Genomic DNA, 26,493 nt, shown 5'->3' with positions numbered 1-26,493 from the left:
TTGAGTTTGTAAAGTTTTTAATGGACTTGTTCAACATTTCCTAACATTGTTGGAATTTGAGCCCAAGCAAATTCAGGCACTGCACAGACACGCAGAGATCCTTTGCAGAGCACGACTGGGTTTTAGAGTTTTGGCCTCAGAGATCCAAGCACAGGTTTGTCTGAGCAGAACTCCTTCCACCAGGATGGACGTTCCAGCACTTTGCTGCCCTGCATTACTGTGGACCACAGGTGGTTGTAAATCTGCAGGAAGAGGACAAAGGAAAAGTGTTTCTTCACGTATTTAACACGGATTCTCACGCTTATTATCTGAGATTACTTGTGTTGCGATGTAGCCAAATGTAAATAAAAGGGAAATGTTTCAATGTCCTTGAAATTTGACGGACAGCAACGTTTTTACGATACAGCTGGATTTTCTGTGTTTGTATGTGTTTACCTGTCCATCAGCGCAGCCAATAGGTGAGTTGAGGATGAAATCGGTGGGTGCCAGGACATCCACTAAGGCTACTGCATCATCCTTTAGCTGTGAGAGAGACAGAGCAGATTTTACAGTCAGGCCAAGCCATCATTTCTTCAATGTCCTTCTGTTCCATGAAGACATTCCCAAAGTACAGGAGAGCACAAGTAAGGCACTGTTAGACCATACGAGTCAGTGCATAACTACATGGTCCAAACGATGGATGGAGTCGCTTTGAGGTCACCGACAGATTCTGAAGCTTTGAGATTTTTTGCTGTCTTTGTGTTTAGAAATCAAATGTTGTGAATCACAAATCTGACTGAGACCCAGGATACGGCCTTCTCCGGTGGACACGTTAATCAAAATGTGGACACGCCCTGAAGCATACCAGAGTTTTGACTTTCATGGTACCAAAATAGTCAAATGTCAAGTTTAAGATGAATGTGTAAGATTATCTGCTTTACTCTGTCAAAGGAGCCACTCCTGTTTTTATTCCTCATCTCTTAACTCATAAATACAAACAGCTGAATAAAGAACAAAAACACGACAGTACGAAATGCACACGTGTGCTTATTACAGCAACCGCATTTGTAATTGCTTTGATAATAAGTGGAGCTGTGCCCTATACATAGGAATGTATATGCATTTCTGTATACTTGAGCAAATTCCTGTATATCTGCCATAAACAGATCCGGCCTCTTTCTCGTGTACCTGGGAGCAGAGAGTGAGGATTGCCATCTGGACCAGCTCAGCAGGCTTACGTCCACTCCAGTAATTACCTAGAAACAACAACACTGTGTTACCACATCACTACGATGAAGATTTCTCCGTGTATACAGCATCGAGCCCACTACATACCCTGGTACAGTGTCGCCATGTGGCTGCTGAGGCTCCACAGCCCATACAAGGCACAAAGTTTCCTTAATACTGGTCTGAGACCAGCTGGTGTGTCCTGATTAGTGGTCAGCTCATGAAATCTCTGCAGGCAGGTGTGCTCAATGTAGGCCAAGGCCAGTGACCTGCAGTAGTAAACCTGTACACATACATACATTTAAGTACACTGAAGACATAAAAACACAGACACAGCTGATTTGTAATCTAACCACGTGCATGTGATCTGGACGTGTCAATCCGCAGGCCCACAAAACTCCTCTACAGGAAGCTGATTCTGGCTTTTTAAAAAGTCTAAACCTCTGATCCTCCGAGTCTCACCAGTAGATAAAGCAGAGTTTAACTGGAGCCAGTGTGGGTAAGGGGCCTTACATGCCTGCTCACCCTGGTATGAAGAAACCTGACCAGCCTAAATCAGATCCTATCAGTCCGATCTGTTAGCGGTTGCTGCCCACTTGTAATTTGTGGGATGATTTCAGTAGCCTGGACAGCAAGGAAGGATTATTTTTTACCTGTATTTGTCCCACTAAAGAATAATATTCAGACTTCTACGTTTCACCAAAGATGAAAAAGTGAACGTTCACTATTTGAAGCAACTTAGCACGAACAAAATAACAATCAAATCACCTGAACTAAACTTATTATACTATACTGACCAATCTGCTCTGAGCTCATGCTGACTCTGTTATGTTTGGTAACAAGAGGTTGGAGAAAGGATGAGCACAGAACGATCCTGTTATTCCAGGCCGAGCTCCTGGACATATGATGCAAATCGAAATCCTTCTGATTTAAGCTTTTAGCACAGAACAAATGAGCAGACAAAAAGCCACAAATTAGAAAATCACGTCACAGGTCGGACTGCAGCTCCCCCTCTACTGCTGCCATGTTCAGCTGTGACCGTCTGAGATCTTCTGAACTGCTCATCTGACACAAGATAAAAGGGAAGAAGCTCAAATCTATTTTACATCCCACTTTGGTACCTGCTCACCCTTTCTCCCCCCTCTCTCCTACTGAGCGTCACATCTTTGCATGTTGACCATCCAACCATGTAACCATCAGTGTCCACCCACTTTTATTCTACTTCTCTCTCTCTACGTCACATCACACTGAAACATTCAGTCACATTTGGCTTCATGCTTGGCTTACAGTTGTGTAATTTCACATGAACATTTCTGTAACATGAACATCAACTCAAATACAGAGTAAGACTTTCTTTTACTTTTAAACTCTGTTAGGTTATTTATTTATTTCAGGCCCGTTCTTGTTGCCTAAAATAAACTTCTCTGTAAGTCAGACGCTCTCTGACGTTAGCGTGTCGCTTTCAACCTCATTCTGAACCCCCCCCACACACACAGTACTGCAGATACAGGCTAATGTCTGCATCATGGTGCTGCACAGCCTGCTATGAATATTTCTGACCTGATCTGTTTACTATGATTTACATCCTGAGTAGACGATATAAGGTTGGAGTGGACAGACAAATCTTAGAGTCTTAGAGGCAGAACATTTCATAGTGTTCATACTCTTTTCCCCAGACCATAAAAGCTTCCTGCTGACTAAGAAAAAAAGGCAATCAAGTTCCAAGGTCCATCACTGACAGCAGCACAGGCTGTGTCAGTAACAGGTCATCTCAAATACTGGGTTCATGCCAGTCTGGAGTAAGTTCATCTCAGATCGATGAATCCAAATCAAACGACCTTTAGCTCAGTCTGATTTGGATAAAAAGCATCAAGTTTCTGTCCAAACTTCGGCCAGTGAAGCTGCATATGATGCTGAATGCCACCAGAATCAGATGTTTGGATGTATGTGTGTGTCTGCACACAGTCGTTGGTCTTACTTGGCAGTTGTTACGGGCTTCAAAGTCATCGTTGCCCGACGCTCGCTCTTGTTCCAGCTTCTTCTGACTCTCCTCCAGCAGGAAACACACAAGCCACTTATAGGCTGCCAAAGGCACTGACAGACAAGGGGGAGGATGTTAGCTACACTGGAAAGGTTTCAGTAATATAGTCTGTAGTCAAGCTGAACCAGTCACAGCAGAAAGGCAGATACATGTTTATGGCCAACTATTATAAATCACAATCAGGCAGCTTACAGTGCAGAGAAGCAGACACATGCGGCTCTATCAGTTCCCCTTTTTATTTATGTTCCTTTTTTCTTAAATGTTCCCCACCTCCCCTCCTTTGTAATCACATCGATGGTGTTGGGTTAGCACCAGCGTGCAGTGTGGGGTCCTCTCAGACCCACAGCAGAGGGCTGAGAACTGACCCCAGATCCTGAGGAGGGAGCCTGTTTCTTACTGGGTCAGCAGGGAAATGAATATATGAATATCAGGGCTACGTGACTAAAGTTCACTACACTCTTGTTTGTGGAACATATTGAAAATTACACATTTACCTCATTTGCAAATCTCGCTCTGTTTTAAAAGGTTTAGTATATAAGAGGATCTGAAAGGAAGAAATTCCACCATCTCATGTAAAAGTTGATTTGAAGCTGTAGCAGAAAGTAACGTACCTGCAGAATCCACACAGTCGTCCACTGTGAGTGCAGTGAACCTGCTTTTGAGGATCTCCTGAGACTCCTCCAGAAAATCCACGGTGTGAAAGGGAGACTCAATCCGCACACCATCTGACCCCCCATAACCAAACACCAAAGAGAGAAGCTTTAGTGACTGACCCAGCCCATCTATTGACCTTTACTGCAGGTATTTATAATCTGCTGGTGAACAGAGGACTGACCACGCTGTTTTGCATGGAGCCAGGAGAGCAAATAGCTGCTGGTCTGTTGCAGCAGTACGTTGTTGTCTCCTTCATATGTGCAGTTTGGGTCATTGTCATCACGCAGGTCACCCAACCGATTCACTGAATAAAAAAGGAAACACTGACGTATACACACAGTACTGTGCACAAGTGTTAGGCAGGTGTGAAAAATGCTGCAAACAAAGAAAGCTTTCAGAATAAATGATGGTTTATTGGCCCCAAATGTATTCTGCAGCAGGACAACGAGCCCAAACACACAGCCGGTCATGGAGAGCTATCTTCAGCGTGAAGAAGAACAAGAAGTACTGGATGGTCCGGCCCCCACAGAGCCCTGATCTCAACATCGAGTGTGTCTGGGCTTACAGACAGAAGGATGTGAGGACGCCGACATCCACAGCAGACCTGTGCTTAGTTCTCTGAGATGTTTGGAACGACCTACCAGCAGAGCTCCTTTAAAAACTGTGTGTGGACATAGAAGAAGGCAAAGGATGGTCCCACCAAAGATTGATGTGATTTAGCTCTCTCTCGATACCTACTGCAACCATTACCGATCTACACCACAGCAGCAGTGATCAGTGAGATGCTTGGCTACAAGCTCAACAGTCAAACAGAGCAGTACCCTCCATAGAGAAGGAGACTAGAGGCTAAGCTCAAGGTAGCACAGAGGGAAGTTAGCAAACTATCGGAGCTGCAGAAAGGTGCAACAAAGAAAGTGCCTAACAAGTACAGCAAGCTGTCCATTCCCGAGGCCTTGGAAACTGCCAAGCAACGACTCACAGCCTTGACCAGCCAAGGAGGTTCACCAGAGAGACAGAAGGCAGGAGAATAAACCAGCTGTTCTCTACAGAACCATCCGAGGTGTTCTCTCAGTGACACGAGAACAATGTTGCTACAAAAATGGTGAGAAAAAGCCAGTTAACAGTGGAAGAGAGACAGACCATCATGACACTTAAAAATATAGGTCTTTCCTACAGAAACATTTAAAAGAAAGTCAGTGAATCGATTCCTTCACCATCAAAGGCACTCAGGAACTGTGACAGGAAGAGGTCTGGCAGACACAAAGACACAGCTGAATCAGAGGACAAGTTTCTGAGAGTTAACAGCTTGTGTGATGGCGGCTCACAGATCAACAGCTTCAAGCGTAATAGCGGTCGTAGCGAGCAAGTCTCAGCTTCAGCTGTGAAGAGAAGACTTCGAGCTGCAGGTTTGACAGGACGAGCTGCAGAAAGAAAGCCAGACGTCAGACTAAGACTGAGGCTCGTCTGGGCCATGAAATGCTACCATTGGACTACTGAAGACTGGAAGAAGGTGTTATGGACTGATGGATCAACATTTGAAATCTTCGGTTCGTCACGCAGGATCTTTGTACGCCGTCGAGCAGGTGAAAGCTCCACAGTGTGTGGCATCAACTGTCAAACATGGAGGAGGAAGTGTGATGGTCTGGGGCCGTTTGCTGATCCAGGGTCAGTGATGTGTACAGAGAGAGAGGCTCCCTGAACCAAACTTTAACTTTACTGGCAACCAATGAAGAGAAGCTAAAACTGGAGCGATATGTGACCTTCTGTTTGTGCCAGTTAAAAGTCTTGCTGCAGCATTCTGCACAGTCTAAAGAAACAAGCAAAGAGACTTTTACAATAATCCAAACAGGACGAAATAAAGGCATGAAGAATCATCTCAAGATCCTTAGATCAGGGGTCTCAAACTCCAGGCCTCGAAGGCCGGTGTCCTGCAGGTTTTAGATCTCACCCTGGGTCAACACACCTGAATCAGATGATTAGTTCATTACCAGGCCTCTGGAGAACTTCAAGACATGGTGAGGAGGTCATTTAACCATTTAAATCAGCTGTGTTGGATCAAGGACAACTTAAACCTGCAGGACACCGGCCCTCGAGGCCTGGAGTCCGACACTCCTGCTTTAGATGATAAAAACGGCTCTGAACCAGCCGTTTGGAGTGATGCTCTGTTGAACTGTTGAATATGACACTGAGGTTCTTGAGGTTCGATTCAACAGAAGAGTCTAAGAAACTGATATGCTGTCTAATACTGAAATCATATGATTGGGAGCAATAATCAAATTATTAATATTTTCATTCATCCAAAGACAAACATTTAAACATAGAATAGTAGATTTTTCCAGAGGTGCCACTTTGTCTAAAATAGAGTTAGACTGACTGCTGAAGGATGAAACCTTTGAGTCCACATCACTAAGTTTAAATCAGCATCAAACATGGCAGAGAACCTTTCAGCAGCATCCTGGTTTATAATTTGTCTTGGAATAAAATGACAAAATAAAAAATATGCAGCTGTGGTCACTCAGATGCAAACCCTCCACACAAACAGCAATTATAGTTAAATCCAAGGAGAGAACAAGGACCAGTGTCTTTATATGACTGGGACCAGAAACATGCTGCCTAAAGTGAAAAGATTCTGTATTTTTGGATGAGTGCCTCCCTTTTATGGCACTGGTTTGGTCAGGATGCACTGTGACGGGCGTTATCTTCTCTAATCTTTTTTGAGAGGGCTTTGCAGATTATTTTAAGATCAACATTAATATATTGGACAATAGCTGACATGCAGACTTGGATCAAACCAATGTTCTGATTAGTAGATGACCTGCCCGTCCTCCTGAGAGACAGCCAGCCCTAAGTGAGCATGTGCAGGAGTGATATTGAGACAGAGAGAGACTGACTGGCCAAGTATCCGTGTCCACCACAGGCCTCCCGGCACTCCTGGATGCCTCTTTGAGCAGTCCATGATCCCAGTGGTTTGCTGGAGCAACCAATTGCATGGATCTCTCTGCCCATCCCTGCCTGAGAAACACAGATATATTCAACTTTACTTCACAAAAACCGAGCACTCCAAATACACACATGCTGCATGCTTACTCACTGTGTCACTGTTGTCTTTCAACATCTGTCCAATCTGAAACTCAACAAAGTTCATTATGATGGATTTGGTGAAGTTTTCAAGAGCATAGGCTGCCGCCAAGTACGGAATCAGACGCCATTGCTGGGAAAACACACAATAAGTAGATGGAATTTAATAACAACAGCCACACTCACTCACTTACTTACTGTTGCTGTTCAATATTAAAAAATATGATTCCCACAATACACTGATGGACTCAGGAAACTTTATACCAAACCTTATTTACTCTGCACTACGTCAGCATACAGATCATTACATAAATCGTTACTGTATCTGAATCCTTATGTGAGGATTTATCATTTCTGGATATTTAGTAGTTGAACTGCTTTTACATCTTCATTAACAGCAGTGTGACGGTGTGTCCCCGAGGAAAGATTCAAAGCTTCCAGTCCAGATTTTATAATTCATCCAACTGCAGTCGTTTGTTTTATTGTTACTTGGCATCCATTTCCATAATGCATAGGATATTTTAATGATTCAATTATACTTTAATTCCAATAATAAAAGCTGCACACAATAGTGATGTAACTGCTACAAACAGTAACTTTAAATCTAAACAGAAACTCACCACAGCTCAGACCTAACACTGAAAATAAGAATGAATAAAACAGCTCTGACAGTGGTTAATATCTAATCTATGGATGGCTCCTAAGCAATGATTATTTTGTAAAACCGACCACGTTTTAGTCGCTTCAGCAAGGCAAGCTGGTCTGATGGGCTCTAACAGTAACTGTCAGCAGTCCTTCAATCACAGTGCTCACATGCATAAATGTGCACAGCCTCCTCATTCTGATAAAACCAGGGATGCAAAAATCAACCTAAGGTCCTGTTAAAGGTTTTCACACCACTGTTATGTTGGAGCAGTTGTGTGCATGTGCAACTTTAACATTTCAATCCGAGCTCCTCTTGGTCGGCACTAAATCAACATGAACCAACAGCTTCTCTGTTACTATCAATACCTCGCCGGTCTTCGTTTCTTCCTCTGTGAAACGTTTGTGTGTCATCCTCGACAGTGCTCTATCTTTCAATTCACACATTAATAATGTTACTCGGTCTGATTATTTTCAATTGCGCAACATTAATCGTCTCCGTCCTTTTCTCCGCCCACGTCGCTGCCATTCTTGTCCACAGCCTTGTTACTTCCTGGATTGATTATTGTAATTCACTTCTTTTTGGTCTTACTCAAAAATCCATCCACAAGCTCCAACGCGTCCAGAACTCTGCTGCCCGTATCATCACCAGGACCCCTTCTATCCACCACATCACTCCTGTCCTGCAGCAGCTTCACTGGCTCCCGGTCAAATATGGCATCAATTTCAAAATACTCTTGCACACATTTAAGGCTATTCATCATCTCTCTCCTCCATATCTCTGATCTGGTTAAGATCACCGCCCCATCTCGTTGTCTCAGATCTACTTCTTCCCTTTCACTCTCCGTCCCCTCCCCCCGTCTTGCCACCATGAGGAGCAGGGCTTTCAGCTGCTCTGCTCCACGACCTCCTGATTTAAGAAACATCTCTTCCTTCTCTCTCTTTAAGTCCCAACTCAAAACCCACTTGTTCAAAATAACTTATCCTACATAACCTCTCCACTCTGCTCTTTTATTAGTTTATGTCTTATGCTTTTATGTTGCTTTTTATTCTACTGTGACCTTGAGTGTTCTGAAAGGTGCTTTCAAATAAAATGTATTATCATCATCATCATCATCATATCATTATCATTATTATATTATTATTATTATTAAACTAAACTGGGGATTATAGATTACATAGTATTAGTACACTCTGGTGTTATCTTTCACATTTTGTGCGGCTAGCTTAGTGCAGGCAGCACCAATGAATCAGCTGCTAAGAGATGAGGCAGGAAGTCTAACTGAAGGCAGGAAGGTCTAATCCCCAAGGATCCTGAGAAGGGACCGGACCCATCCATCTGCTGGCCAATAACCTGCCTCAGTAACACACGGGACCTCCTGTCCAGCATCAGAGGGGCAAACATGAGCAGGCAGCTCGCTTACTAACATGCTGTCTATCTGCTGATTCCAGGTCTTTCTGCAGCTCTCCACAAGTAGTCACTGACTCTTGGACAACTCATATTTCATTTCACCCCTCTGTCTGAAATCTTGCACCTGGTCGTGGACGGTTTATGTGCTCACTCGAGCCTTCAGCAGTTTGGAAATTCTCGTTGACATCAGTACGTTTCCCAACAATAAGGTTGCAAAGGTGTTGAGAAAGCTCCCTGGGGTTAAACATCGAGAGGTTTCTTCCTGTGCGACACCTTGGTAATGAGACACCTGCTTATGAATGAATCAGCTGGTATTAATATTGATATCGTGGCAGTGCTGTCTTCTAATTACTGACAGGTGGCAGCTGTCAGGCTTCAGTGTCCTAACTTTCCATGCATTTGGCACCTCACTTCCTTCATGTGTTCAACACCTTTCCCCTGTTTCACATGTAGCTTAATTCATAGACATTTATGGTTTGATTTTTTTGAGTAAATTGAATATGTTGTTCCCAACACCTAGTGAAAATGTCAAAAACACCTTTACAAATATATTTAGTTAGAAAACTGGGTGAAACTTATTTTACCCACTAAACGTTACCTGTACCTGATATTATTACCTGTAACTGGTACTCTAAAACAGGGATTTCCTCTGTGTCTGTGGGTCCAAACTGTCTCCTGGCAGCTGAGAAGCGGATAGCCACTGTCAAAGCTAACTTCAGGTTGATAAGAGCCATCCTGGTGATATACACTCTGCCCCCTGATAAGGCACCAAGAGATGCCCCAAAACGCTTTTTAGGGTCCTGGAAGAGACAAAAGAGACACTGATGAGGACTGATTAAAAACACAGCAAAGATATTATTATTATTAGTTATTCATAAAATGTCCGTGTGGTCCTTCACAGGATTGCTGAATTGCGTTTCTGAATATGAAAACATAAAATGATTATTTAACTGCACTGCTAATGTTCTTACACAAAATCAAAACTTAAATGTGAATTCATTCATTTCTCGATCCCACAGTCCCAGCAACTACATGCCATTCAAATGCTGGGCAGGCACAGAGTACTCCGACAGAAATATACACACGTGCGTGAATATTTATGCCAGTAATATGTGCTGCTCTGTTCTAAACATTTCAGGTGATTATTAAGGTCAGTGAAACACTGCTGTAGGAGACGGCCTGAGGCTTTGAACTGAATCGACCTTTAAGCACTGTGTCACAGTCTGCTGATGGCAGAATTATTACAGCCTGATTGCAGAAATCAGGCAGGGTAGGATGTTGGCTTTGTTAGGGATCTGTTAAAGATCTCTGTGAAGGCGCCCATAAGCTGGTCAGCACATGCCTTGAGTACACATACCATCAGAGGCGGCAGCCTTCACTGGGTTCACTGCACTGGGCACTTGGTCTAATGTGTTTTTCCTCTGTTGGCACATTCCACGTACTGTGAGTCCGTCTTTAACCATGCTTTGTTAAAATCACCAGCACTGATGAAAGCCCTGTCCACATGTATCTGCATGTATTTGGTGATGATACTGTGCACCTGGCATTAGCCATGCTAACGTAACCCAACCACTGCAGGAGCCTTCTTATACCCTGCACCCTGCACTGCGTGGTGTTGGATGAGGGTGCACAGCAGAGACGAGTCGGACACAAGTGTTCGATTTGTGGCTGGACTGCACAGTTTATTCAGACTAGGGTCGGGTGATATGTAAAAAGTTTCCAACCAACAGTCAATCCAACAATCGCCCATGGGCGATATATTCTTTTTGATGGGCGGGGCAATGTAATTATGCGCAGACGGATTTGCACATTTACAACACGGACGAAGTCCAAACATGGACGAACTAGTTTCCAAAAACAAAAAAACCTCGCTGTCAGCGTTAACGCGGCTTAAACGCAGTCATCACGATTAAACATGTTAACACGTTCGGCCCATCTGGAGCGCAGAACGAACAAACTTTGGACAAACTGCTTGAAATGCGTTGACAGAGACATTTCAGGGATTTAGACTCAGTCTGCACTGAGTACGTAATATCGGATCGGTCCATCTCTACTATATACCACGATGACGGCACACACAGTTGGAGCAGCTTACGGCTCTCCGTCTCAGTTCTGCTTTCAAAATTTGCTGCACCCGCCAGAGCCTCTGATAAGTGGCCTGACAATAGGTTGGAGATGGTTCCAGGGGCTTCATGACGTAAGAAGTTAGTAGGTCTGTAATCCTGGGGGTCTTCGGTACAGGATTGAAGCATGATGTTTTCCACAGCACTGGGACCCTCAGATTCAGACTCATCTTGAACAGTTTATGAAAGACTCCACAAAGCTGGGGGGGCACAGGGCTTGTGGACATCGGGACTTACCTTGTCTGGTCCAGCAGACATGCCACTCCACACCTCTCTCATGCTGCTGGACTTTCCACTCCACCTTTCTTCTGTAATTGTTCTTAGCCTCTCTTATCTTGCCCTTAAGAACACCTGAACCATTCTCACCTCCTCTTGTTATTTGGGTAACAATGGACCGTCCAAGCTGGGACAATGGACTAGGTGCAAAAGGTTGTGTTGATACACTCAGTAAGCTCATTGATGTCCTCACCATGATTTTCACAGAGTGTCGCCCAGCCTATCACCTCAAAACAGCCCTGTAGTTCTGCTAAGCCCTCCTTCATCCACCTCCTCATACTTCTAGTGGTCACAGGCTTGCCTTTCACACAATAGGCACAAAGCGGGGAGCGAGATGAATCAGGTGGGGGGCTGTGGGGTTAGGCGAGGGAGGAACATAAAGAGCCCCCAACATTCTCCAAAAGTTGATTCTGTTCATCTGGACGTAGCGTTTTGTGGGAGAAACGTTTCGTCACTCATCCAGGTGACTCCTTCAGTCTCAGCTGACTGCAGCTTTCAATCTTATAAACAGGACATTTGCATAATGTCTGAAACCAACACACTGAAGGAACAACATTACATGTGGGGGGGGGACTCCCAGCAGCTTTCAACCGCCGGTTGTCAGAAATGCCGCTTGCAGCCAGCTAAGTGACTGTATCTCTACATTTGCTGTTGATAAGTGTTTTTAACCGCTAATAATTTCAATAACTTATAAATAATTAGTTCTTTAAAGAAAGAGCATCTCTGAAATAAACCCATTGTTCTCTAGAATATGGTTAAAGGTTATATCTAAAAAAGCTAAGGCACAGGAAATCAGGCTGTTGAGTTTGAAGTGCCTTCTTTGGCTGCCACTGGAAATCTGCACGGACCTTAAATGGTGTCACGTAGCGACCATCAGGAGTCAGATCTCCGGTCTTATTCAGCAGGTTCTCGCGTGGGATTCTCACATTGTGGAACATCACAAACCTGTTGTGAGAGAAAGACGTAAATGTTACAGAAAAGAATTGTTACACATCAAAGAGCGAGCCATTCAGTGGATCCTAATGTTTCTTTGTTTCTGGTGTGCAGGCAGGTCAGGCAGATATTTGTTGTTGTTATCATCATCATCATCTTTTTTTTTTCTAATTTTTAGTCTTATGGCACCAACACATTTAAAAGAACAAAAGTTGGGATGGAGGCAACAAAAGACTGTAAAATGAGGTGGTACATTTTCTCAGAAAGTAAAGATGGGCAGAGGTGGAACCATTTCTGAACACTGCTAAAATAAAATTGTGAATTTTATGAATATCATCATCTACAGTACAAAGTGTTAACAAAAGATTCTGGAGCAGTTTTCTTTTGTTAACACTATATTAACAATCCAATATTGGATGACCATCATCTTTAGGCCCTCAGGTGGCACCGGATTATATTCTATTATTTACAATATAGCACAGGGCACTGAATTGGGTGATTCCCACAAAGCTGTGGTTAGTAAGTCTAGGTCATATTCTCCAAAACCAAAGAGACCTCGAGGAATAAATGGGTTTTTTCAAAATTCTCATCACCAGTATGTGTCTGGATCAATTTTTTTATGTTTTTCGTTAATGTCATAAAAATCCTTATCATATAAAACAGATATAATTCTGCCATGCTATGTAAAATCTCTATATTTATGCCTAATATTATTATATATGGTATTTAACCAAAGAAAATATTTGAATTTATTGAAAATTACTGTGTCCACGCTAAATGTTTCTCATCACCTGCTCAATAAAAAGTACTGTGTCCCTTTAAACTGACCAGCAGTCCCACAATGCATCTCTTCAGAGATAAAATCCAAAATGGACATGTGGTCAGTTGTTCCCTCTTCTCTTACTTTGTGATGTTTTTGTAATGTTACTGAATCTTCTGTCGTTATCATTACCGATATGAGATTATTCTCAATACTTTTTTAAAGGACAACATGGAGCGTCTGATGGTCTTCTAATCCCGGGTGGGATACTGTGGATCCAATCTGAAGTAAAGTCCGGGTTCAGACTGAGGCCAATGTCTGTCAGTTCCTGATGACTTAAAGTAATTAGTGCGTTGCAGAAGGACACAGCATTTTGTAATTTTAAAGTCTTACTCTTTACTGGAAGCATTAAATTACTTTGGTCAGAAGCACATCGATGGTTTATTATCCCCTATGTGCTGATGCTTAGTTATATCTGTGGATAGGCTTTGTTGGTTATTACAAGGTCTGGGCAAACACACAAACATGATTGGACTTTTGCCCTCAGAGATCTCTGATCTGTCCCTTCCTGGGAGGCGTTCTCACTTGATATTGGCTCTCTGCAGTATCACTTACTGTTCCTTTTACAACACATAGATAAGGTTCACAAAAATACCACTATGTAGCCAGTTTAATTAATAACTCATAACATCTTATTTTATAAGTCTAATCTTCATGTGTTTTATCTTGTTCGATCACCTGCTTTTTCACAGTATTCATTCACGTTGTCTGTAGGGATTCACCAGCTTAGCTCGGTGCTCCAAATGTTTAGTTATGCACAGCTACTTTCAATACCACTGATATTTAGACTCTTTTTGTCCAATTGATCATCGAATTAACTTCAACAATTACTTTCACTAAACCAAGGGTTCAGTTGAGGAGGTCATTCAGCCATTTAAATCAGCTGTGTTGGATCAAGGACATCTAAAACCAAAAAAGACCTGGATGACCTCTGCTTCTACATTCAGATAAAACTGAGAAATCGAGGAGGATGCGGATGATGTTGATGATGATTTATTTTTCACTTGCAGTTGCCTGCAGTGAAATTAGACCTCTTCCAGCCATACATACATTACACAAACATCACATCGGTGAGACAGGTCAGAACAGGTAGCGTAAAGAAAAACAATGAAATGTCCCTTCTTCTTTTTGCGTTATCAATTGATCCATTGGTGATTAAGCTGCGAGCTGACAGTTGCATTAAGGGCATCATGAGAGCTGACCAGGAGCACAAAATATCCTTATATGCTGCCGACCTCCTGCTGTGTATGTCAGAGCCTTTATGCTCTCTTCCCTGTGCTCTCACTATTTTTGAATGTTTTGGCAAACTTTCAGGTTACAAGTTGAACCTGCATAAACGTGAACTTCTCTGTGTCCACTCTGTAGCCAGGAAGGTTTCATTTTCAAATTTTCAATTTAAAGTTAAATCAGAGTATGTGACCTATCGGGGGTTAAGGTTACCCACTCATACAAAGGTCTTTATGAAAGAAACTTTGTCCCGCTGCTTGAGAATACTGAGACAGATCTTCAGAGATGGACCAGTTTACCACTGTCATTAACTGGCTGCATCAGTTCTACCAAAATGAACATACGACCCAAGTTCCTTTATTTGCTTGCTACTTACCCAATAAGTATTTTATAACACTGACTAAGCATATCTCTGCATTTATTTGGAATGGCAAAAGTCCACGAATTCGTAAAGATTTCATGCAGAGGACTAGGCCAAACTTTCAGTCTTATTATTGGGCAGCAAATATTCGAAATATGCTGCACTGGATGAGTAGTTTCACTACAAAGACTCCATCTTGGCTCCAAATTGAGTCATTGAGTCAAACGTGCCTATGAGCTTTGTTGAGTGCAGCTCTCCCATTAGAACTGTACGACTATAAACGTAACCCTTTGCTGTATGACGCTCAGAATCTGGGTGCAATGTAGGAAAAGGTTTGGGTTACCCTTAATGTCAATTAAAGCACCGATCAGCTCAAATCATATGTTCCCTCCATGATGGACTCTGCCTTTAAATAATGGGAAAGTAATGGCCTTAGAAATATCAAAGACCTTTTTGTAGATGGGATTGTTGCCTCATTCACGCAGCTCCTGAAGCAGTTTAATGTTCCTCTGGAGCATTTTTTACGCTATTTACAAATTCTCCACTTTGTAAAGAGTCAATTTCCTTTATTTCCGGAACTACCTGAGGAAACTTCTTTGGATAAAATTATTAATATAAACATTCATAATACCGCCCACCCCTAAGACACAGTCATACAGTCTACATGTCAAATGTGTGGTTAAAAAGATTCATGAAGATAACTGTAATGTTCTTTCAGTACTCTGAAACACTGTGTACCATTCCAGCACACCAACAACTCTACCTGGTGACTGCAATAGCCAGTGAGAACATATTTCCACAACATCAAGGGCATCATGTCTTTATTTGCTTGTGTTTTCCATCTTATTTTACAAATGCAGCATTTGCAGTCACCTACCCATTATCCAGTCCATTCTGACCCAGCTTCTTCCCCATGTCTCCGACCAGCACACCAGGCAAAGCCAGCAGGGTCTTGGGATCTCTCAGCTGGAGCAGAGTGATTACAGCTTAACTGGCTGTGTGTCAAATAATACACAAATCTACACAAACAGCTGAAAATAACACACAGTATAAGATACCTGCAGTATGACTTTATTTGACCAACTCTGCTGATCATACATGATTTCTAACGCTTTTAGAAATCGTGGTGTTCTCAAGTCTTTTCAGACAGTTATCATTTTTAAGAAATAATGAAAATAACACACCATTTTGCTTTTATTTAAAATAAATAGTCTTTTGTATGAATCTTCCTTTTTGTAAGGGCCGTGCAGCCCACGTTGTAGGTTATGCACAGCGCACAAGTGAGCGATAGCAGAGAGTCCAGGCAGGGTAGGTTGACATGAGGATTTGTGACAGAAGAATAGCATTAAGAGTGAAAAGGAAAGGTTTATCTGGTGGAAGTGAGACCTGCTGACAGGATGACAAGCTGGAGGTGGCAGAGTGGAAGATACTAAGGCTTCTTTATTGAGAGTGAAGAGAATGGACCAAATTAGGAATGACATAAATTAGAGAGACAGCACAGGTCAAGCATTCTGGAGACAAAATTAGACAGACATGCAAGCAACAGGAAAAGAGGAACCACAGAAAAGATTTACATGTCCTCCAGTAAGAGAAGACATGTAGAGGGCTGCTGTAACGAGAGGATGCTTGGGACGGGGTGAGACGGAGGCAGATATCTGCTGTGGTGCAGCTGAAAAAAAGCTACTTGAGGGACGCCATCTGAGCTTGAAAAATGATCAGGTACTAGTGATGGGCAGAGCGAGGCGTGTACGGAGGTTTCAAAACAATCTGAATCCCATCTCCACAGTGACACCTGCTGGCCAATTTGGCTATTGCAACCCTGTGAAACCGTAACACAGACAAGTCCAGCACAATTCCTAACAAAGCTACTTAATCCACCAGACTGTCAATAATGGAGACCACCACACACTTTGGGGAAATCCCCACACAAACAAGGCAAGAAAATATTGAGCCTGCTGCAACCATAATGAACAGGGATGGGAATTGAGAAAACCAGTTCCCAGTAGTCCAATTCCTTGGACTTGTTAGTCTGCCTATCGATCCAGTTCTAGCACTCGCACTACAATCAGCTGATTTCAGTCCGCGGGTCAGAGGAGGAAAACAGCGACACAGTCTAGAGCGTGGACGTTTACATTTATTGCACAAAAGGATGAGATAAACGGTAAAGTGGGAAACTCCTCACACTACTTTGGCAAGCATCTGCTAATAGAGCATGCTAACGCAAAGCTAGCTAAGAACACAGAGTGAAAGCTGAATGAATGCCGAGCCCAGCAGCCATCTTTTCTTTTTGCAGTCAGCTTTGAATTCTACTAAGACAAAGACCTTAGAGATGGAAGATTTGTGCTGGCGTGTGGAGTTGTAGCCTCGTTATTTTTTATTGTTAGCTTTTTTATAGAGCAACTTATGTAACAAGTAGTATAATAAATAACCTTTTCCCAGGAGTAATTAAGTATCATACTGCATTACTTTTAAGTAAAGTGTTCTGTGAAACGTGTAATAATGGCGTTTTTAATTAACAACTCTAATCACAACAAAGAAGGTAAACACCTCAACAACCGTGGACACACATCTGACCCACAGCATGGAATTAATCTGCATGACTGTCATTTCTTTCCTGCTGCTTAGCAACGGCGGTGACTCTCAAAACAAAGTGAACAAGAACCCAGTGAGAATCGATAAGAGAACAGATAAGGTATCAAACTGATAACTGATATTGATAATGGAATCAGAATCACTACATTCTTATCAATTCCCATCACCAGTAATGAACAGAGTGCTTCAGCAAAATCCTCCCTCTGTTAACATTTGTGTTGCTCACAATAACTCACTAAAATAAAACATAAATGATAATATTAAGTATAAACACAGGTTTTTTGTTAGCTTGCTCACAGCCCTCAGAACTTTCTAGGAGCTCATGTCATCAGGTTTCCTCTACACACTGTCAAGTAAAGCAAGTAGCTGGCATGTGTTAACTTTTATTTTTAATTAATTTAAAATTATATTTAAATGAAAAAATTTAATTTGTTTCCTTCTTCAGAAAAACAAACATTTGTTTACAGGGTCTAATTCTGATCAAATGTTACAGTCCATTTCATGCACGTCCATCAGCTAAATCATCCTCTGCTGAAGCGCACCGAAATCTAGTTCGCTCTGAGTCGCGTGAGCTGGATGATTTGAACCACACTGAAACATCAGCACCTCAGAAGCTCGACACAGTGTCAAAACAGCAGTAGTGAGCTTCACATCCCTATCAGTTAATAGAAACTTAGCTGTGAGGTCTCCTATGGCTCTAAACACTGTTGTAGTTGATGGTCTTATTTGAATAGCTACCTGACAACACAAAAGCTCTTGGACTTTCTGATAGTTACCTTGTACCTTGTGATGCAAGCAGCCATTTCTTTAAAGATATTCAAATTCACCAGAACTCACCGGGACAACAAAAGAGTGCAGTCCGTGGCACACCTGATCAGGTGTGTAGAGCTGAGCATACACCACAGCATGGGTAGCAGTCTTTCCCAGGTTCCCCACCCAGAACTTTGCAGCCTCAAAGTCCGGAGAGTTGATCACGAACTCCTACAGAAGAGAAACAGAAATCAGTTCAAGTGAGGAGAAATTAAAATTCCTCCATGTGACCCTCAATTAGTCAAATGAAAAGTCAGCTATTAGAGACTTACACTGTATGACCTAAGAGGTGCGCTCTCAAATGCCCTCATAATTTTAAATTAAAATTTTATTTGATTTCATTATTTTATGACATGATCGCATGAAACGGCCAAAAGTCGACAGTTAAAATTAAGCTCACAACTTTAACAAACTTATATAAAAGTCTTAAAATGTAATGTGGTTGGTTGGAAGTGGAAGAGAAAGCTTAGCAACTTCTAGATAAGAGCCCAGATGAAGCATTTCTGGAGGGTGTAGCTGTAAAGGGGAGTTTTTCCTTCCCACTGTTGCCAGAGTGCTTGCTCATCAGGGGTGTCTGATTTTGGGGGTTTCTGTATTATTGTAAGGTCTTTATCTTACAGTATTAAATGCCTTCAGGCGACTGTCGTTGTGATTTGCCACTGTATAAATAAAATTGAATTGAACTGGATCTACAGGGCAGAGCCCCACACCGTAACCCCAGTGCAGTCAGACAAATGCCATTTTCCAGGCGACCACCAAACCAAGACTGCTCGATCAGATCAGCAGTAGGAGAAGCAGTATGAGAAAATACCTACTGTTAGGTATTTTAGCACCATGGGAGCATTTACTGGATATTGTTTTATAGTGACATTATGCAGGAAAACTGTCATTCAATAAGGCCCCTTTGTTTTAGTTATTTTTCTATTTGACCCAAGAATTGATGTGTGAGAATCACAGGCTGGTACAAGGTTGAAATACCACAGAGATCACTCCCTCAGCTACATTAGTTTCTTAATCTTTTAGACGCCTGTTGAAGGCCAGATGGTTTGTTTCAGATTTCACTAATGAAAGAACTCTTTGTTTTGTGCCTTGAAAATATGTCGCTGAGATAATCACAATTGTAGCTGAACTAATAAACTACACAAAGGATGCTTCTTCACCCAAGGGCAGGAAGACGCTCCCTTATCTTGGTCTGTACTGGTTTAAACTGATAAATCTGCTGTCTCATGAATTTTACCCTCTATATAAACTGTTGTACTTGTGAATAAAGTTGAGTCAATTTGGGAAGACAATCTAAAGCAGTCTGTTTTCTTGTTCTCCCAAGCTGCTCCCGAGCTCGTACTAACACGCTGAATGGCATGCTTGAATATTACTTGAGAATATATTTGACTGTGTTACAGACTAAGGGACATTCTCTGCTGATAGGTGAAGGTACATTCTCTGCTGATAGACGTCCACGCCTCGAAGGAAGTCGATCCACGGATTAGGCCTTGGAAACCGTTTCCTTCACCTACCAATCCTGGAGACCGAGCAATACTGGAAGACCATATGGGAGAAGGACGATACTTAACAACAACGCTCAGTGACCATAAGAGCAGACCACAGCAACCTCCTGAACAGGATCCAGTAACCATCACAGTGGCAAACATCCAAGAAAGAGTCTTCAGCATGAACAGCTGGATAACACCAGGCCCTGATGATCCAAACCCACTGGCTGAAGAAGCAAACTGCACGCCATGAGCACCTGGCAGCACAAATGAACCAGCTGCTATGGAAAAGACATGCTCAGAAGGGCTAACGAAAGGCGAAACAGCAGCTACTGGTAGACAGAGCAGTAGCCCGAGACTGTAAGACCAGACTGACCGACCTGTGCACCGCCTGTATTGACTACAAGAAAGCCTCAATGACTCAATGCTCCACACATGGATCCTGGAATTCTTAGGGATCAAGGGGACCCTCAGAACCTACAGTGGGGATGTGAAGAACAACACTAGAGGCCAACTTCAAGCTAATAGCGCAAGTGGCATCAAGTGCACGATCTACCAAGGAGATGCTCTCTCCCCACTGTTCTTCATAAGCCTGAACCCCCTCGGTGAAGTCATCAAATCTGGCTATGGATACCGACTACGGCATGGAGTAATTGTCAGGCACCTCCTCTACATGGATGACTGTACTCCAAGAGTTCACGAGACATTGATTAACTGATCTATACCACTAGGATCTACAGCAATGACACTGGAATGTCATTCGAACATGAGAAGTGTAGTTGGATGGTAACAAAAACAGGGAATAATCAGCTAGTCAAAGGAGGACAAGCCCGACCTCAGCATGCATGAAGGGTTTCACTCCAAAGCACCCTGAGACTACACGCTAAGGCGAAGTAAGGTTGCTATGGGCTACTGTGTGTAAAAAACACTTTTCAAGATGAAACTACAAAGATCCATGAGTACATTAGGAAGATGGCCACATCCGATTATGTGTTTAGTGAATTCCTCAGGCAGCAGAAACCCAAGAAAGATGAAGAGCGAGAAGTGGAACCATCATGGAAGAAGAGGCCCCTGCATGGCATGTACAACCAGCAGACAGAAAAAGTGGCTGATATCAAAAATCCCCAGGAAGTGGTTCCTGTGGTACTCTGAGCATTTGGTGCAGTAATCCTAAAAATGGGAAGTTGGCTCCAGCAGTTCCCAGGAATGACATCCAAAACCCATCCAGATAAAGACTGCCTGCAAGGTGGTGTGTGTGTGTGTGTGTTTGTTTTCAGAGTGTACTGACCTGAGTAGAGGGGTCATACTTGGCCGTGGTCCTCATGGCTCTGGTGTTACTGCCATGGCTCAACTCAGTCAATGCAAAGCATCCAAAGATCTATAAGCACATATGTAACTCGATCTAAATCTATACAAAGTTTTATGAACACAACAGCAGATAGTAAGCAGTCGACTCCTTTCTCCTCTTACTCAGGATTCGCTGTCTTACCCTCATGTCTTCAGTGTTTTCAACAAATTTCTTATGTCTGCTTGACCCTGAGTTGGCAACAGTTGCTCCAAACATCTGAAACATAAAAGGTTTTGAATCTAACTGAATGACACGATAAAAGAAAAACAAATAATAACAGCTATGTGAAGATATTAAACAAATGAAAGCTTTTCCCCCAATTTTAAAAACTGTTTACAACACAACCGATCTTTATGCAGAATACCCTTTTAGTGATGTTTTGCTAAATGCATCCTGGAGAATAATAATAGTGGCTCAATCCACAAACTAGAAACTTCCTAATGTTTGTGGAAATACAAACAAACAAACCAATCACACGTTCTATGGTTTAAAATTACAGTGTTGCTTGTCGCTTGTTTTAGAGTGAAAACAGCTGTGGCTTTGCAAGTCATAAACCTTCTTAACATTGCTCAGAAACACAATCTTAGTCATCTCATATAACATACACTGTGTGTCTGTGTGAGGACATTTTACTCAAACACAATTACCCCCAGGCTGAGGAAGAGCTTAGCAACCAAGGCCCAGTCATACATGCCCAGACAGTCGTCGAGGTACATCGCTTTCCAGGGATTGGCCATCGCCTCTTCCTTGGTGACAAAGTTGTACCGAAGCAGCTGCTTCATTCTGTGAATTTTCATATGGAGTTTTATTGTCTTTAGAAAGTACCGACTTACAGAACAGAGGACACGACAGGTGCTACATAACTTCAGCTGTAGTTTACCAAGTAGATACCTCAGAAAGGTCAACTCTCTCTTTTTCTCTATGGGGACATCTTCACCAGGCTGACGGGCAAACAGAGGGTCGTTCTCCAGTGTCCTGAACACATGTTGCTGTAATGTGGAAATGACCAGACAGAGTAAGACAAAGTGAAATCCACCTGACAAAATGCTGCATAGTTGATAGCCATGGCTTAATGGAAAAAAATATGAACATTAAAAGAGGTGAAATGTCTCCATGTGATCTTGTTTGCATGACATTCATTGTATAATACAGTTGTTTAGGATGAAAAATGTCAATATCACAAAGTTAAATCTAAGCTGATAGCTGCTTGAGCTTTCATAATTGAAAAGTATTTGTCGCATAATTCTGCAGATGAAAGTTGAGCCCTGCTCTGAAAACTGCCAGCGTTTGAAGAAGAGCTGCAAGAAGCTAAAGTGTTAGCCAAAGAGGAAGGCATTACGAGCGGCACAGATGTAGCAAATTCAAAGGTTGTTCTTCAGCCTGGAAATGGTAACAAGAACGTACAAGAATCCCACATTCATCTTAACATCAACTTATCCTTTATGTTAAGATTTTATTTTGGACTACTTACTTTAGGAACACTAAGGAATACTTCAAAGAACCTCCTTAATCCCACGGACACATGCTCCATAGAGGAAGCAGAGTCTGGGGACGAGGGGGCGACTCATCCTCCAGGACGGGTGAGGTCACTGAGGCAGTTAAACAAATGCTTAGTGGCAGAGCTCCTCGGGTGGATGAGGTTCACTGAGGTTCTTGAAGGTTCTGGATGTTGTAGAGCTGTCTTGGTTAACACACCTCTCCAATATTGTGTGGAGATACGGGGGCGGTACCTGAGGAGACAGTTCCCATTGGCAGGGAGGGAGACCGAAGGGTGTGCTCCAACTATAGGGGGACCGGTTCATAATTTGAATGGAAGAAGCAAAATGTTCCACTTGGGTGGTCTCAGATCTTGTGTGGCTTTTCCCAGATGCCCACTCCGGGTCAGGGACGAGTTGCTGCCCCAAGTAGAAGAGTTTAAGTATCTCAGGGTCTTGTTCACGAGTGATGGGAGCAGGGGATCAACAGACGCAGTGGTGCTGCAGCTGGAGCGATGCGGACTCAGCCCAGGATAAGCAGAGGAAATTGGATAGATGGATGGACTACTAACTTTAAATATTTCATTTTTATATTCATCCACCAGTTGGCACCACTGTTTACTAACGTAGGCAGTAATTTCACACTTTACTGTTTTCTGTAAGTGTGCCTTGCTGTTGAAATTAGAAGTGTATGTTACTTTTTATATTGCATAATAGTGAGTGTGTGTGTGTGTGTGTGTGTGTGTGTGTGTGTGTGTGTGTGTGTGTGTGTGTGTGATGTTCAACTTCAAATCTTCCTTCACAGAAGGCCACACTCTGAATAATGATAAACCGTGAGTAACCTTTCAATGCTTCAAAGATATCTCAGCAGTAAGAATCAAAAGCAACAGCAGGAAGAAGAAAAACGAAAAGCTGGAGGAGTACCAAGGGCTCAGAGAAGAGCTCGAGAAGATGTGGAGGGTGAAGGTAACGGTGGTCCCAGTGGTAATCGAACCAGTCGGTGCAATGGCCCTCAAGCTAGGAGAGTAGCCCCAGCATGTCTCAGGAACAACATCATATCTCTGTCCACAAGATATGATGCTGCACCGGACCTGTGTGTGTGTGTGTGTGTGTGTGTGTGTGTGTGTGTGTGTGTGTGTGTGTGTGTGTGCGCGCGCTCAGAAGCAGAATCATGGAGAAGTGTGATGATTTATTCTAAGAGAAGTGAAAACGCAATAGTTAAAGGTGAGGATGTAAATACATCCTCCTGTCTATGCTCCAAGTGAAAATCTCTTGGCTTCTCAGTGGCAAGTTACAGTTTAGGCTTACCATATGATTTTCCTGATCTCACGCAAACGCTGTTTAATACACAATGCCATGAGTACAGCCTGTGCTGTTACCTTGAATAGATATACATCTTCTCCATCTATAAAGCGGACCATGTCCTTCCAGCTGAAGGAGGCTTTGTTCCTGTAGACATCGAGCGGGCCGCTGGGGAGGTCAGCCACGTCACGGTTCATCATGTTTTAAGGCACTGTGCACTCTGAAGAGATACAAGACAGAAGAAAATGGGACAGTAAATGAACAGAACTAGTCCTAGCACTGGACCCTGTGAAAGCACAATTTAATGTGTGCACTGAAATATTATGCTCAACAGTACTGAATGCTGCAGTGAGGTCAAGCACAAGCACAGAGATGAGTCCAGAGTCAGAGGCCTTACTAAGACAGGTCCTGTGCTGTGATGAAAGCTGACTGAAGCGCAGTATCAGATATTTCTTTTAAGAAAGTGTACAAGTCAGATTAAATGCATTAATGTACACATTTTAGTGGCCTTGAAGATTCAATAACATAAATGTAATGCTGGGTTCAAAATTGTGCATTAATACCTGATAACTAAATACCAATATTGCACAGTATTGCACAATACCTTGTGCAATACTTTTTGTAAATAGTTAATGGTGCAATAGACCTCAATACTTGAAATGTGCAATTCACTTGTATTTTTATTCCTATTTATTCCCTTTGTATATTTTATTTATATTTGTGTGTGTGTGTGTGTGTGTGTGTGTGTGTGTGTGTGTGTGTGTGTGTGTGTGTGTGTGTGTGTGTGTGTGTGTATATATATATAAAAAATATTCTGTAACTGTAACTTCTGTCGGTGCTGTGCTTTTTGGAAATCGAATTTCCCAGAGGGACCCACCCGAGGGATTAATAAAGTTCTATCTTATCTTAAACTGCACACGCGCTTGATTTAAAGTATAATTTTAATGACAAGTTTTTTCTTCGTTGGTTTAGTGACGCTATGCAGGTACAGGTCAGTCACCCACGGGAGGCCTACTGTGGCATTCACTGAGTGTCTATTTGCACACAGTCTGATTGTAGATTTGACCAAAGTCTTTAGCAAAGGTTTTACAGCTAGCACATCAACAATGACTACTGCACTTCAAATAAGCTCTTTCGTGTTGATATCGGACGCACAGACGGACTTTTTTACGGCTCAAGAACATCACCGACGATCAAAGACCAGCGTGACCTTTATACCTTTTTGTAACTTATCAGCTGCCAAACGCGGACCAAAGTTCAAAGCTAACAGCGTCTGGACCCGCTAATGCACGTGAAGGAGTTCCACGGCGTTGTGCTCAGCGTCACCTGCTGTGGACTGGCAGGTGTGCAAAACTAGAGAAGTGACGAAAGGAAATCCTCAATGTTGATTCTGGTCATCTGGACGTTTTCATCGAGAGAAACGTTTCGTCACGCATCCAGGTAACTCCGTCGGTCTCAGCTGACTGCAGGTCTCCCCAACATTATAAAAGTAAAGTCTTCACTTGAATAAGCCTTTAGGTGCATACGTCACGTCACGTCACGTCTCATATCTTACCGAACGCTGCGGTTGTCACGCCGGCGTGTTGCTGGCTTCTCTGTCAGTTTCCCAACTGAGCTGTGAGCTACGCGTAAGAAGGTAAGCAGGAAAAATTACGCTTCCTAACAGCGACGACAACACTTCCTCTCTGCATCCTTCAGAATAAAAGTATCCTCTAGCGCAGTGAAAAGTAACATCATTTGTTACATTTTAGGAAATCCATGCGGAATCACGTGATCACATCGCTTATTACTAACGCTGATGTTACACTGATGTAACATATGCAAAACTCCAACGTTAAAATATCACTTTATGAGTTGATTATTAGTCTAATCTATTTTATGATGGTGATTGATAGGTTTGGGTAAACTTGTAATGCAATTGTAACCGAGGACAAGGGATGAGTAAACGGGGCAAAGAAATAATTGATCATTTATTTATTACATGAGTTAAACATACAAATTCCCAGTCGTTTCCAGACAGGACTTACAACACATCCTGCTGATATCCCAGCTGCACATGAGACTTACCACACAAACTGTGCGAAATAATACTGCAACCCGTCACACCCCGCTTAGCGACACTGCAATCGTGGCACACACTGCAAACAATTCGGGTCTCAGCGCAGCTGGGAATCAGTGCTATGTATGGCCTGTGATCTGAGAGATAAAGGGAAGTGGCACAAACAATTAAAAAACAAAAAACAAAAGAGAGGTTAGTCCGCCCTTACAAAACTTACTCTCAATCAATAACCGCCTCTACGGCTGGACGGACTAACCAAAACAAAATTACAAATCAATCAAAAGAACAAAAAAAAAGGACAGCAGAGACAGCACAGCTGGAAAACAAACAACATTATCAATTAAAATATTACCCAATAAAATAGCAATTTTATAAAACCATTCAAAATCATGAAGCTAAAACAAACACTCAATATACCTACAATATTGATCAGTTTCCCTGCGCGCAGTCGATCTAGGGCTTGATCAATTCTTCTATTAAAATTCGTGGTCACACTAAAAAAGTCCAATGACACATTAAAAATAGGCACATGCAAAAGATCCAAACAAAAATGGCAAAAGTCTCTTACCGACAGTATACCCACTCGCACCTGAGTGAATTAATTGCCTCTGGTTTTTTTTCCACAGAAGAGCGCTGACTTCACCCCAT

The 26,493-nt window shown here is 42.5% G+C and overlaps 1 protein-coding gene across 7 annotated transcripts; it reads right to left on the bottom strand.

Annotated features, from left to right (window-relative positions):
* acox3 (acyl-CoA oxidase 3, pristanoyl) lies at nt 1-26,493 on the bottom strand. 7 transcript variants are annotated; one of them, XM_082528730.1, is made up of 21 exons: nt 26,414-26,492; nt 26,267-26,339; nt 25,854-25,982; nt 23,864-24,006; nt 21,901-21,998; nt 21,657-21,792; nt 21,151-21,225; nt 20,950-21,039; nt 18,202-18,345; nt 15,650-15,738; nt 12,280-12,376; nt 9,650-9,832; nt 6,993-7,112; nt 6,793-6,913; nt 4,083-4,205; nt 3,859-3,972; nt 3,185-3,300; nt 1,315-1,489; nt 1,168-1,235; nt 436-522; nt 1-242 (listed from the first exon to the last, which is right to left on the bottom strand). In XM_082528730.1, exons 4-21 carry the CDS (start codon nt 23,984-23,986, stop codon nt 123-125), a joined length of 2,079 nt encoding a protein of 692 aa, XP_082384856.1. In that variant the 5' UTR covers nt 23,987-24,006; nt 25,854-25,982; nt 26,267-26,339; nt 26,414-26,492; the 3' UTR covers nt 1-122. The 7 variants fall into 7 exon arrangements, with proteins under 7 accessions (XP_082384856.1, XP_082384858.1, XP_082384859.1 ...); XM_082528732.1 differs by having other exon boundaries at nt 26,435-26,449; XM_082528733.1 differs by lacking the exon at nt 25,854-25,982.

This window comes from Aulonocara stuartgranti (genome assembly GCF_965226115.1).
Source record: "Aulonocara stuartgranti genome assembly, chromosome: 3".
In the NCBI taxonomy this organism is placed as follows: Eukaryota; Metazoa; Chordata; class Actinopteri; order Cichliformes; family Cichlidae; genus Aulonocara; species Aulonocara stuartgranti.
This window is presented reverse-complemented; position numbering and strand designations above follow the sequence as displayed.